At 44.2% G+C, this 11434-nt stretch overlaps 2 protein-coding genes across 3 annotated transcripts; both read right to left on the bottom strand.

The window, feature by feature from the left end:
* Nucleotides 1–150: 150 nt before the first annotated feature.
* LOC103355803 (E3 ubiquitin-protein ligase TRIM39-like) lies at nt 151–4493 on the bottom strand. Of its 2 annotated transcripts, none has more exons than XM_008279719.1 (7): nt 4336–4493; nt 3471–4059; nt 3289–3384; nt 2974–3207; nt 2655–2793; nt 2545–2571; nt 151–2458 (listed from the first exon to the last, which is right to left on the bottom strand). In XM_008279719.1, exons 2-7 carry the CDS (start codon nt 4047–4049, stop codon nt 1866–1868), a joined length of 1668 nt encoding a protein of 555 aa, XP_008277941.1. In that variant the 5' UTR covers nt 4050–4059; nt 4336–4493; the 3' UTR covers nt 151–1865. The 2 variants fall into 2 exon arrangements, with proteins under 2 accessions (XP_008277941.1, XP_008277940.1); XM_008279718.1 differs by having other exon boundaries at nt 2655–2802.
* Nucleotides 4494–4578: 85 nt separating this feature from the next.
* LOC103355816 (E3 ubiquitin-protein ligase TRIM39) lies at nt 4579–10777 on the bottom strand. Its single transcript, XM_008279734.1, has 8 exons — nt 10726–10777; nt 9338–9743; nt 8747–9289; nt 7764–7859; nt 7449–7679; nt 6731–6878; nt 6589–6615; nt 4579–6498 (listed from the first exon to the last, which is right to left on the bottom strand). Exons 2-8 carry the CDS (start codon nt 9698–9700, stop codon nt 5945–5947), a joined length of 1962 nt encoding a protein of 653 aa, XP_008277956.1. The 5' UTR covers nt 9701–9743; nt 10726–10777; the 3' UTR covers nt 4579–5944.
* Nucleotides 10778–11434: the final 657 nt, after the last annotated feature.

Below are 11434 nucleotides of genomic sequence, written 5' to 3' on the forward strand. Positions count from 1 at the left end.
CACACCTATGGCTGCTGGGAAAGAGGGCGGCCCTGCTGTCATTTCCTGGATGCTCATAAACCCACTTATGTCTGCTGAAGTCCCAGAAGCATCAAAGGTCAAGTTTTCGCTGTAAAGTTAGCCAAAGCTTTAAAAAAAAATTTCAACAAATGCGCGTTTAATGGTTTATTTTTAGCAAACATGCAAACACACACAGTCATCCAGCTTTTTTTAGACATTACAGCAGCTTTGCAGAATAATCAGTAACAAACAGTAAATGATTCCACCTCCACCTGCTCACTTCTTTGCATTCGTTTTCATTAGTTTGTGTTGATGCCAGTTAAAGATCTGAATAAACTGTTGACTTAAACTCTCACTGAACCGCCACCGTCGACCCAGCTCGACTTGTTTTGTTCTAAAAACGTTCTGAGATAGTTCTAGTGATGTTTCCAAAGTGTTCCTCATGAAGGCAGAATACAGCTCACAAAAGACGTTCTACTCAAAACATTTTCTGAGACCGTTTGTCCTTGGTTATCGTGCAACATTGTGGGAATGTTGCATAAAGTGTTTACCCAACAACATTCCCAAAACAGTCTCAAAATATTGCAGGCAAAACTTTGAAACTGTTGTTAATGTAATCTTACAGGAACATTTTATTTAAAAAAAACAAACAACAAAAACATCTTCAATAACATCTTAAAAACATTTTTTTAATGTTGGTTCAGGAACACAATCTGACATCTTTCCAACATTCCCTGAACGTTCCAGTTAAAACACTTCGTTAACCTTTAACCTCATAGGAGCATTATTTTGAAATAAGAAATACCCTTAAAACATTCTTTGAACACAAGTATAACATGCTTTCCTTATTACAACCTGTAGGTAATGTTAGCCAACGTTGTAGGAACGTTCCCTGCTTGCTGGGGAGTCGTATCATGGCAACTTATGTACAAGCTTGGTTCTCTCTACATGTTTAAGTTTCACAACATGAAAAAACAAAAAGAAGCTGAACTTTTTATCCCAAAAAAAACTAAGAAATAAAGAGTAAAGAGTGTTTTTCTGTTCTTGAGTAAGTTGTAAACAATGCAGAACAAGGAGTTTGTTGTTTTTAGTTTTTAGGGGTTAAAGGTTAATTTAAAGACCAACACTCCACTATGTGTGGGAGTCAGTTGTGTATTTTTGTTTGTTAGACCCTGCCAGCCGCCTGTGTTACACCTGAAGTACGGCCGATTCATTTCACTTCCTGTCCTACTTCCTGATTCCTCCGTGACAGCCATGTTTTGTTCGGTTGTCCATCTCATTAAACTGATGCCGCCTGTTTTATTCTCCAGTCTGGTGTATTTTCATGTTTCCATTTTATGTGCAAATCTAGTGTGTTGAGCTCTGAGTGCTGCTGAATAGCGAATGAGCTGCACTTCCGCCTGAACGCAGCCCGTGTGGACGCAGCGAGCAGATTGAAGCCGCTGACTTTATGTTTTATTCAAGTTGTGCTACATAATACATGAGCGAGTTTGTTGTCATTCTAAGTGTAAACCCATCGGTTCCATCACCAGCTGGTGAGAATGTGAACATTTCAGGTGGGAAGTGAAGTTTTACCCTCAAGCTTTTAGGAAGAGATCATGTTTGTAGCCTGCAAGTCCTAAATTAAAGGCAGTGTTTACAGGTTTCTCTGCTGGATTTACTGCCGTAGTCTGTAAAATGATTATGTGCCATGCAATATAGGTGAAGCAACAGGAAGTACAGAGGGGCAGGACTGGGTGAGCTGTCAATTATTGATTTCATAATTGTAACTTCAGAATGTGTTGACGCTTTATCAGTTGTTCCAAAAGGCATCTGTGTGATTGCAGTAGGTTTTGAAAGGTTTTATCTTCGACCAAACAGCGATCTCAGACTGTCTGGTTGTTATTTGGCTTGTTGGAGGGAATAAGTGAGACAGAGGATAGTTCTGGACCCCAGATGTGACAGATGTGCAAAGACTCGGGTTTCTTTGCTTTACTGTACAGGTAGAAGTACGGGAACAGCTTGTGTGTGAAAGACTCCCCTGTAAAAGAGAAAATGTGCAACTTCTCACTCACATCAAAGAACGAGACTCTGCCCCCGTCGTAGTCCAGATAAACGCCGATATACCTCGGTCTGGGATGCAGGTGGAGCTCTTTGGATTCATTACAGTGAGCTAGATAAGCACGCCATCGCTTTCCTATGGCAAAGAATCCATTTTTCTTTGTCAGAGCTGCCCTCCCTGATCTGTCTACTGTTGCCTTGGCAACACCAACATCCCAGTTGGTTCTCAGGCCCACCTGGACCTCCCAGTAGTGTCGTCCTGAGGTGAAGCCCTTCTTCCCAAAAGCCATGGGATAGCTGAACCTGTCCGAGTCGTCAGATGATGAGGGGCTTGCATTTCCGTAGTACTTCAGACGTGACCCGTATTCAATCACCACCAGGTTGGAACCAGCAGTGGACGGGTTGAAGGAGATGGATTCTAAAGAAGAAAAAACAAAAAAAAACTTAGTTACAGCTTCTTTTTTTTGAGCAATAATTGTAAACTGAATGCACCTATGATCTCACCTTTATATTGCCTAATTTTGGTCAGTTCTGTAAGGAATAAAAACACAGTTATGGCCCACTGGTGACACAGAGACGTGTTTGTGAGTGAAACAAAAGCAGCAGATATGTACCGATTTCTGTCAGAGTCTTCAGTTCTGCTTTAAAAGCGTGCACCAGATGACTCACGGCTCTCCTCAGTGTGTGCACACACAGGTCTGAGTAAACCTTGATCGTGGACCAGCGCTTGGTGTCGGAAATGGAGCTCAGAGCCTGAAAAGTCTGCAGTGATTCACAGGCACATGATGCTGAGTGGCAGCTATATTTAATCTTTAAAAACCCAAACCATGGAGCAGATGGGACAGGGAGGGCGGGAGGAAAATATGCAAAATGGCACAAACAAGAATCTGTTGCACCTTATTGTGTATGTGGCTCATGTAGGCGTTGACTAACCTGAAGAAGTTGAAGGTGGTCTTCATTCTGCGATAGCTCCTCCAGCTCTGAGTGCTTTCTCTGCAGCTGTGTGATCTCCTCGTGCAGCTCTCGAATAATCGCTTCGTCCTTCTCTTGTGACTTTCTGAGCTTTTCGTTGATGTTCGATTTCAGTTTGGTTTGCATGTCTTCTACTTTGTTCATCAGGGAACTGAAGAGTGCATCACTGCTTTCAATCTCTTTGTCTGTTTTGTCCTGTAACAAAGAAAAACTTGTGATCAGCACAGATTTACATTTAACTGTTTTTTTGTCTTTTTTCATGGTTTTAAGACTCACTTTGCACATTGCAGAGGAATACTTAAATTCCTCTATCTTTTTCATCCTGTCCTCGATCATCAGCTTGACTGTTGCTTTTTTGGACTCAATATTTTCCTAAAACACACAATTTTGAGACAATAAATATGATTAAATGAGTCATTTTTCATTTAAGGTTCTGTTATGATCATAAAATATGTTACCTTCTGCAGAGGCGCTTCATCCTCTACAGGAACCGTCTTGTGGTCTTTGTGGTCCGTCTCACAGCACAGCAGACAGATGCAAACCTGTTCGTCCCTGCAGAAAAACTCCAGGATCTTCTCGTGCTTCTTACACATCCTCTTGTCCAGGTTCTCCACTGGCTCGATCAGCTTGTGTCTCATCAGCGGGGGAGCTGTCAGGTGAGGCTCCAGGTGGGCCTCGCAGTACGACGTCAGACACACCAGGCACGACTTCAAGGCCTTCAGCTTCAATTCTCTGCACACGTCGCACTTCACCTTCCACGGTGCGTCGGCATTTTCGAGTGTTTCCACCTTCCTCCTCTTTATCTGGGCTGAAATCTCTGCGATGACCGTGTTTGTGGAGCACTCAGGCTTCACATAGAACCTTTTATTACACACGGGGCAGTGACATAACTCGCTGTTGTCCCAGTGCTGGCTGAGGCAGGTTTTGCAGAAGTTGTGGCCACAAGGTGTTGTAACCGGGTCGGTGAAGACGTTCAGACAGATCGAACACTGGAAGTGATCCTCCGGCAACGCAGCCAGGACGCTGACAGCCGACATGATGGGATACCTGTAGGAGAAAACGATTATTATGCTTTAGATTTTAAGCTTTTCGTATCAAATACAGTATGACGTTCCTTTTTGTTTTTCCATCACAAGAGGGCCAAAAAGTTAGAAAGGTATTTGCAAGTCTATTTTTAGGCTGTTTACCAACTGAATCCAGACCCGCCCAATGACTCACATTCACATGAATCCTCTTGCACATTTTAATTCTGCATTACAGTCTCATTGTTCTGTGTTTTAAAGGCAAAAAGAAAAAGCAGTATAAGTTAGAAGTCTGGCTCACCTGACTCTCTGTAGCTCTGCAAACCCCAGAGGCCTGAACTGCCCCCACAGACAGAACCACAGGCCGGGATGAAGGCGCTGAGCTCTATTCAGCACTCGTCTCTCACATGGAGATCGATCAAAACACAGCCTGAGCAGCTGAGGGAGCTCCAGTCACTTCTGTGGGTGTGGTCAACTTACATCACTTCACTAAAAATGAAACTTAGAAGTGTCTGATTCATGAAGCCAGCAATGGGGACATTTGTGCATATTTGAGAGGAAATTTATTCTTGTAAACACTTCTCATACAACTTCTGCAGGATCAGCCACACAAAAATATCAACATGCAGTTACAAAATAAGAGTAGAAACTAAACTTTGCTTTGATTTGACTCGTGCATTTAAAAGGAAACACTCGTTCTAGGTAATACAGATGTTTGCATTCTTGCCAGAAGTTATGTGAGAAGACTTTCAGCAGCGCTTGTGTCTGTGCAGCAAAGTGCTGCAGCCTGGTAGCTTAGCTTTAGCATACAGTGTGGAAAGGAAACCGATGGAGTTTCTGCCCCAAGTGAGGAAGCTTAAGTATCTCAGGATCTTTCACAAGTGATGGAAAAGGTAGTGTCAGATGGACAAACGGAAAGTTACACAAGTAAAGCCGGCCTCATACCAGACTGAGTGTCGATTCATCAGTCGATCTGCACTCTATCCCTCAACCATGACCAGGAGCTCTGGCTAGTGACTGAAGGAATGAGGTGGTGAATACAAGCAGCCAAAACGACATTCCTCCACAGGGTGGCCAGACTCCGCCTTAGAGACATGGTGAGGAAATCGGACATCCAGAGTGAGCTTGGAATAGATCCCTCGTATCATAGGAGCCAACTGATTTGGTTCGGGCATCTGATTAGGATGCCTTCTGGAGGCCTTCCATTCGAGGGTTTCCAGGCGTGTCCAACTGGAAGGGGACTCTGGGGTAGACCCAGAACCTGCTGGAGGGATTATATATCTCATCTGGCCTGGAAACGCCTCGGGATCCCCCAGGAGGAACCGGAAAACGCTGTTGGCGAGAGGGACGTCTGGAATGGCCTGCTTCAGAAGCTGCCATTGCAGCCAACTGCCTTTAGCTGAAGCTGTATTGTTAGCACACTGGTATGGGAGTTAAATCGATCTTTTTGTCAAACTCTCAGCAAGAAAGCAAATGATCTAGTGTCCCAAAGTGTCAAATGAGTCCTTTAAGCCTTAGCTTTAGAAACTCTGGTACAATTTTGCAACCTTGATGTGGAACCAGGCAAACTGTCTCCCCTCGCGCCGTGTCTTATGCTAAGCTAACAACCTGCTAGCTTCATATATGATGGACAGTCTTGAGAGTCTTACCAATCTTCTCATTAAACTCTCTGAAACAATGCAAACAGTCTTATTTATCAAAATGCTAACTGTCCCTTTGAGGTTTTGTCTTCCACCTATTGGTGTACATCTTATACATCCATACATACATAAGGTGTGCAGTGACTTATTTATTTAGCTATGTTCAATACATATACACAGAACAGAGATTTTCAATAAAAATCTGGTTCGACTACAGCAAAGTACAGTCTGTTATTCACTTCACAAAGGCCTTTCATTGTTGTTTTGTCCTTAGCTTTGTTTGATCAGACTTTTCTCATTCACGGGACAGATGACGATGGTATCAGAGGCTTTGTCGCAGCAGTACAGGTAGAAAAAGGGCAGAATCTTCTCTGTAAACGTGTCTTCGAACGTGTAAATATGGGTCCGAGCTTTCACATCATAAAACGACACTTGGCCTTCCTCGTAGTCCACGTACACGCCCACTCTCTTGAGCTTCGGGTCGAGGGCGAGCAGTAACGGTGGGGACGTTGACACCCGGTACCCCTGGCCTTTCTTCATGGCCAGAGCCCAGTAGCCTTGGGTGGTGCTCACGGAGAGCCGGCCCTTTCTGTTGACAGAAGACTTGGCCACGCCCAGGTACCAGTCGTCCTTGTCCCCCACCTGGACCTCCCAGTAGTGTCTGCCTGACGTGAAGCCCTCGCGGCCCAGCACTATGACCACTGTGTCGAATCGATCGGGGTGGTCTGGGAGGTCCTGCCAGGCGCCCAGGTGTCTCACCTGATGCCTGTCCTGAGACAGCTGCAGCCAGGGGTTAGCGGTGTCTGGGTCCAGAGTGACGTCCACTGCAGACACATGAGACACATGAGATGTTCATTTTGTTGGACAGTTTTAAGATTGAAAAACAAACCAAATTCAATAAAGGAAAACTGTACCTGTATATTTCTGAATTTTTTTGATCTCTGCAAAAGGAAAAACACAAATTCTCTTAACATACGTCCTCGTCGTGTGGAGATGCTTTAATTTTAAAAAAACAGAATGGACAGAAACATTTTAAAATCTTAAAGGAAATCCTACCGCTTTCGGACAGTTTGTCAATCATTTCATTTAGCGTTGCCTCCAGTTTGGACACGGATCTCCTGATCATGCCCACGCAGGCATCAGTGGGAACACTGGTCTCAGACCAGTCTTTAACAGATGGTGGAGTGCTGAGTGCTGGGAAGCTCTGCAGAGAGACGCAGCATGAAGACGACTTAAAAACAAGTTACTCAACAGCTAAGAACATCCATCTTTTAACCCATGTTTTGCAACCTATAGTGATTTTTCTCCTCTTCAAACGGGTATCCCACAGACTTTAAGGTATAGTTGCACTTCAGAAACTAAACAAAATAATTGGATTTGGTGTCTCTAATCTTCCGTGTGTTTTTGATGTGATGTGTTTGGATTTCATTGCAGTGCAAAACAGACAGAGGGCGCTGTTGCTACAGCATCATAACAGAATAATGAATAAGCTCTCTGAATGTCCCACCAACGCAGATGGTGGAAGAAAAGATGGAGTTATACAAAATGTAAACTAGAACAAGTTTAACGTTATCCTCCTGTTTGCAATCAGGGCAAAGCAGCAAATGAAAACTTGCAGGAAACAGAGAAATATTCACAGAAATGTCAGTACCTTAAAATATAAACACTGCTCTTTGCAATCATTCTTCACCTTCAAAATCTTTCAGGATAAAAGCTTCAACTGGCAAATTTGCATTAAACCCACAGTTATCGTGAATATTGTAAATGTTCTGACCTTTAGGAAGTGGATGTGGTCGGTCCGGGCCACGTTTTCCAGGTCTGTGTTCCTTCTCTTCAGCTCAGCGATCTCCTGCTCCAGCTCAGCGATGAGGCCTTCAGCCCAGCCCTCCGTCTGCCTCTGCTTCTCCTCGATGACCAGAACCAGCTCGGCCTGAGTCCTCTGGATGGAGCGCACCAGCTCCGAGAACACCTGCATGCTCTCCTCGATCTCCCTTTTAGCACTGGCCTGAAAACACAAACTAAATGAATGATGTTGTGTGTGTGTGTAAATGCATCTCTAGTGTGAGTATCTGATCCCATGTGGACTCACTTTGTTGAGCTCCACAGAGTGCTTGATCTCCTCCACCTTTTTCACCCTGTCCTGGATCATCTGCTGGACGTCTATTCCTGTCCTTTTCAGCTGCGCCTGTACAACACGATTTCAAATAGCATGAACCTGCCAGTTAACAATATAATGTTACATCCTGTAAAGGAGGAACACAAATCCCTGTCTTGATAAGGAGAGAAGAAAAAGCAAACAGGAACAGTTGCCCAAGAGGGACCTCACAGGAAAATGTCATGGTGAGAACAAGACTCAGACAAATGTAATGTGATTACAATCATGTTATGTTGTCATGTATTACCCAGAGAAGCACTGATAAGCTGTAGATGGTGAACTTTGTGCTCCATTATAAAATAAATCCACACGCTGAACTTTGGTTTTTATAACAAATCCCTGAAAGTTTTGACTCAAACTGTATTGACTTCAAAAACACTAGATCACCAAAAAATGAGCAACTCTCCGGTAGTAGACTAACTACCAAGGTATCTTAGTTTGTTTTGCTTCAGTTTGACATAGCTACCTCCTGTTTCATCTTTTGAGGAAGACCGGAAGCTGGAACATTTTCAAGAACTGGTACAAGCAGCACTTTGCTAGTAAATGTTTTGTATTAAACTTTCTACGCAGAATGTTTTCCATCATGTTTGCTTACAGTTACTATATAACTACTTGAGCAGGGTAATAAAGCCATAAACTCTCTGCTCAGCGTCACACAGTCAAGGGAACCTGCTGCTACAACCTTATATAGTCTGGTAGGGCCAGCTGTTTATGGTCTCAGCAAAGGTTGTAGAATCTGGAATCGCTGTGAAAATGTGTTAAAATCAGTTTGAATGTCTTGTGTGACAGGAATTTGGTGTGAGACTGCATTAGAGCTGGTATTCTTCCAACTGTGGTTTAACTCCACCAATGAGATTTCTGCCTTGAGAGACCCCAGAGAATCTTTTTCACTATTGATTTAAATGACAGCAAATCACCTTCTTGTCGGTCCATTCCCTCTCCACAGGGACGGTGTAATGGGCCCGGTGGTCCGTCTCAGTGCACAGGACGCACACGCAAGTCTGGTCCTTCTTACAGAACAGCTCCAGGAGCCGTTCGTGCTTCGGACACATCCTGTCCTCCATGTTGGCCACGGGCTCCATCAGCTTGTGCTTGGTGAACCTGGCCGAGTGGGATTTCAGATGCTCCTCGCAGTAGGAGGTCAGACACACGAGGCAGGACTTGACTGCTTTCGGCCTGCCGTCGCCCAGACAAACATCACACAGAACCTCACCCCAGGGAGGAGACGGGAGGGAGGCGGGCGGAGGTGAAGTGGGAGGAAGAGAAGGCGCTGGGATGTGAGGCGAGGGTGGGGGTGAGGTTTCTGGAAGAGCTGGCGGTGGTAGAAACAGAGGTGTGTCCTGAGGCGAAGGTGGAGGAGAGGTTCTAGGGAGCAGTGGTGGTAGCTCCTCTGGAAGTGGCCTCTTCTCTGCTTGTTTCTCCTTCAGCGCCTCTTTCTTCCTCCTCTCCTCCTCCTGCTTCTGCTTCAGCTCCTCCATGAGCTGCTGCTTCTGGTCTTTCTCCAGAAGCCTCTCCTCATCCTCCTTTTTCTTTCTCTCCATTGTCCACTTGCTGTCTCTCCCCTCTCTCTCGTCCCTGCTCCCCTTCCCGTCCACGCTTTTAACCCTGATCTCCTTGAACTGCTCCGCGATTTCCCTCAGCACAGTGTTGACGCTGATGTCGGGCCTTTTGTAGAAGGACTTCTTGCACATGGGACACTGATACAGAGGGCTGGTTTTCCAGTATCCCAGGATGCAGCTCTGGCAGAAGTTGTGTCCGCAGGGGATGGACACGGGGTTGGTGAAGACGTCCAGGCAGATGGAGCAGTGCACCTGCTCTTCAGAAAGGTTCCCAGTGGAGGCCATTCCTGCACGGCGGAGAGGCAGGGTCATTTTCAGCGCAAGCAACCAGCCTTTGAATGGGGCATCAAACCTGCTGTGATATTGAGGGCGCTAAGATTAGATGGCATGACTTTATTTAGGGTGATCAGCATGCACATCTACGAAGCAAGGCATGACAGGACTCATTTATCACCACAAGTTTAGATTTATGAAACTTTCTCCTTTGTGGGGGGATAAATGAGCCAATGTGAATCTTGGGGAAGTGTTGTTAGACTTTCCTTTTTCTTGTGCTTTAGTTTTTTTGAGCTTTTTTTTGTTGCTATATTTGAAAGCTTAAAAAATCTACATGAAAGTCTAATATATGCAAAGAAAATCTAGTTATTTATATCTAGTTAGTTCTCTCTAGTGGTCAAGTTTTATAATGGTGACGATGTTTTTAAATATCTATATTGTAATTTTACGAGACGATAAACTCATCAATAGCGATATATCTGCAGTAAGTTTAATTCAAAGCATCATGTCAGCGACTAAAATGAGCATGTGAAGCTGAATTCTTAACTTCTTTGCTTTTCCAACGAAAACATTTGCACATCACTTCAAACTAAATATATCACACTGGTTTCTATGCTGGTACGCAGGCAGTGCGCCTCTGAAGCTGTAAGCGAGTTTGACTTCTAACACAAGCAACTCTCTGCTTGAGGCCTAGCTGTTCATGACAGGACAGATTAACATTTTTCTAAAAATACTGGTCTCGCACGAGACCTGTCTTGCAGTGCTTACATGCTTAATCTGTCTTGTAAACACATATTGCCTCAATAAATTACACATTTGTAGCTATGATTGCAGTCCTGACCTGAATTTGTGTTTGAATCTGCAGTGAACTGACTGCAACAGGAAAAAAAAACAAAAAAGTCCTTAGCTCAAGTCACAGCTCTGAAACAGCCAAACAGGATTTTAAAAAAAACATCCAACAACACTCCCCTAAGAGATGAGCTTGTGCACAGAGAAGCAGATGTGACAGTAGAGAAAGTAAAACACAGGAGAGACAGAAAAAGCAGAGATCTGGGGACACTCACCAGAGAGCAGCTGCCTCGACACTCGGCTGCACACTGACACATGAGACAAGCTGTAGGCGCTGCCACCTCCAGCTCCCCCCGCATGAACACACACACCTCAGGCCCAAAATATACCCCCCTCCGCCCCCTCCTTTTACCCCAGATACAGATTTATGCCCCCTGCTCGTGGCTTTAACCCTACTGAGGACGCAGACAGTCCTCCTGCTGCAGGAGCTGGACAACACAACACAAACAGGCCACTCTGCAGAAGCCACATTACTGTGAAGGACAGTTTGGTTTCTGCTTCTGTGGTTCTTAATGTTTTTAGTGGAAATGATAGTTTCACCAACAAACAATTATGTTAGAATTTTGTGAGAGGCTTTTTCTTATGTAATGTGTGCATCTAATCTGCATTAGGAGGCATTTAATAAAGTATATAAATAATATAAATAAAGTATTTTTCATTTCATTTCTTTTCATTTCTTTTCATTTCATTTCATTTAGGAGCTTGTTAGCCTAGCTTAGCATAAATGCTTGGAACAGCTGACTTGAAGAAAAGAAATGGCTCAAGGCCACAAACGTACATGCTCTGTATTGTTAACCAACAATCTGCACTAAACCCAAAGTGTTAAAACTGAGTTACCTTTGGGCAGGTGAAGGCCAGAGTTTCTCCATTTCCATTTTTATGCTAAGCTAAGCTAACATGCCACTAGCTTCAGCTTTACATTTA

The sequence above is a fragment of the Stegastes partitus genome, unplaced genomic scaffold, assembly GCF_000690725.1.
Source record: "Stegastes partitus isolate 25-593 unplaced genomic scaffold, Stegastes_partitus-1.0.2 Scaffold168, whole genome shotgun sequence".
Taxonomy (NCBI): Eukaryota; Metazoa; Chordata; class Actinopteri; family Pomacentridae; genus Stegastes; species Stegastes partitus.

What these genes read in the sequence shown, in the direction of transcription:
- LOC103355803 (XM_008279718.1), bottom strand. Translation starts at nt 4,049, where the DNA reads ATGTCGGCTGTCAGCGTCCTGGCTGCGTTGCCGGAGGATCACTTCCAG. An exon ending in GAAGACTCTGACAGAAATCG is followed by an intron (nt 2,572 to 2,654) that starts GTACATATCTGC and finishes TATTCCTTACAG; the next exon opens with AACTGACCAAAATTAGGCAA. An exon ending in CAAAATTAGGCAATATAAAG is followed by an intron (nt 2,459 to 2,544) that starts GTGAGATCATAG and finishes TTTCTTCTTTAG; the next exon opens with AATCCATCTCCTTCAACCCG.
- LOC103355816 (XM_008279734.1), bottom strand. Translation starts at nt 9,700, where the DNA reads ATGACCCTGCCTCTCCGCCGTGCAGGAATGGCCTCCACTGGGAACCTT. An exon ending in AAAAGGAGGATGAGGAGAGG is followed by an intron (nt 9,290 to 9,337) that starts CTTCTGGAGAAA and finishes GAGCTGAAGCAG; the next exon opens with AAGCAGGAGGAGGAGAGGAG. An exon ending in AAAAATTCAGAAATATACAG is followed by an intron (nt 6,499 to 6,588) that starts GTACAGTTTTCC and finishes ATGTGTCTGCAG; the next exon opens with TGGACGTCACTCTGGACCCA.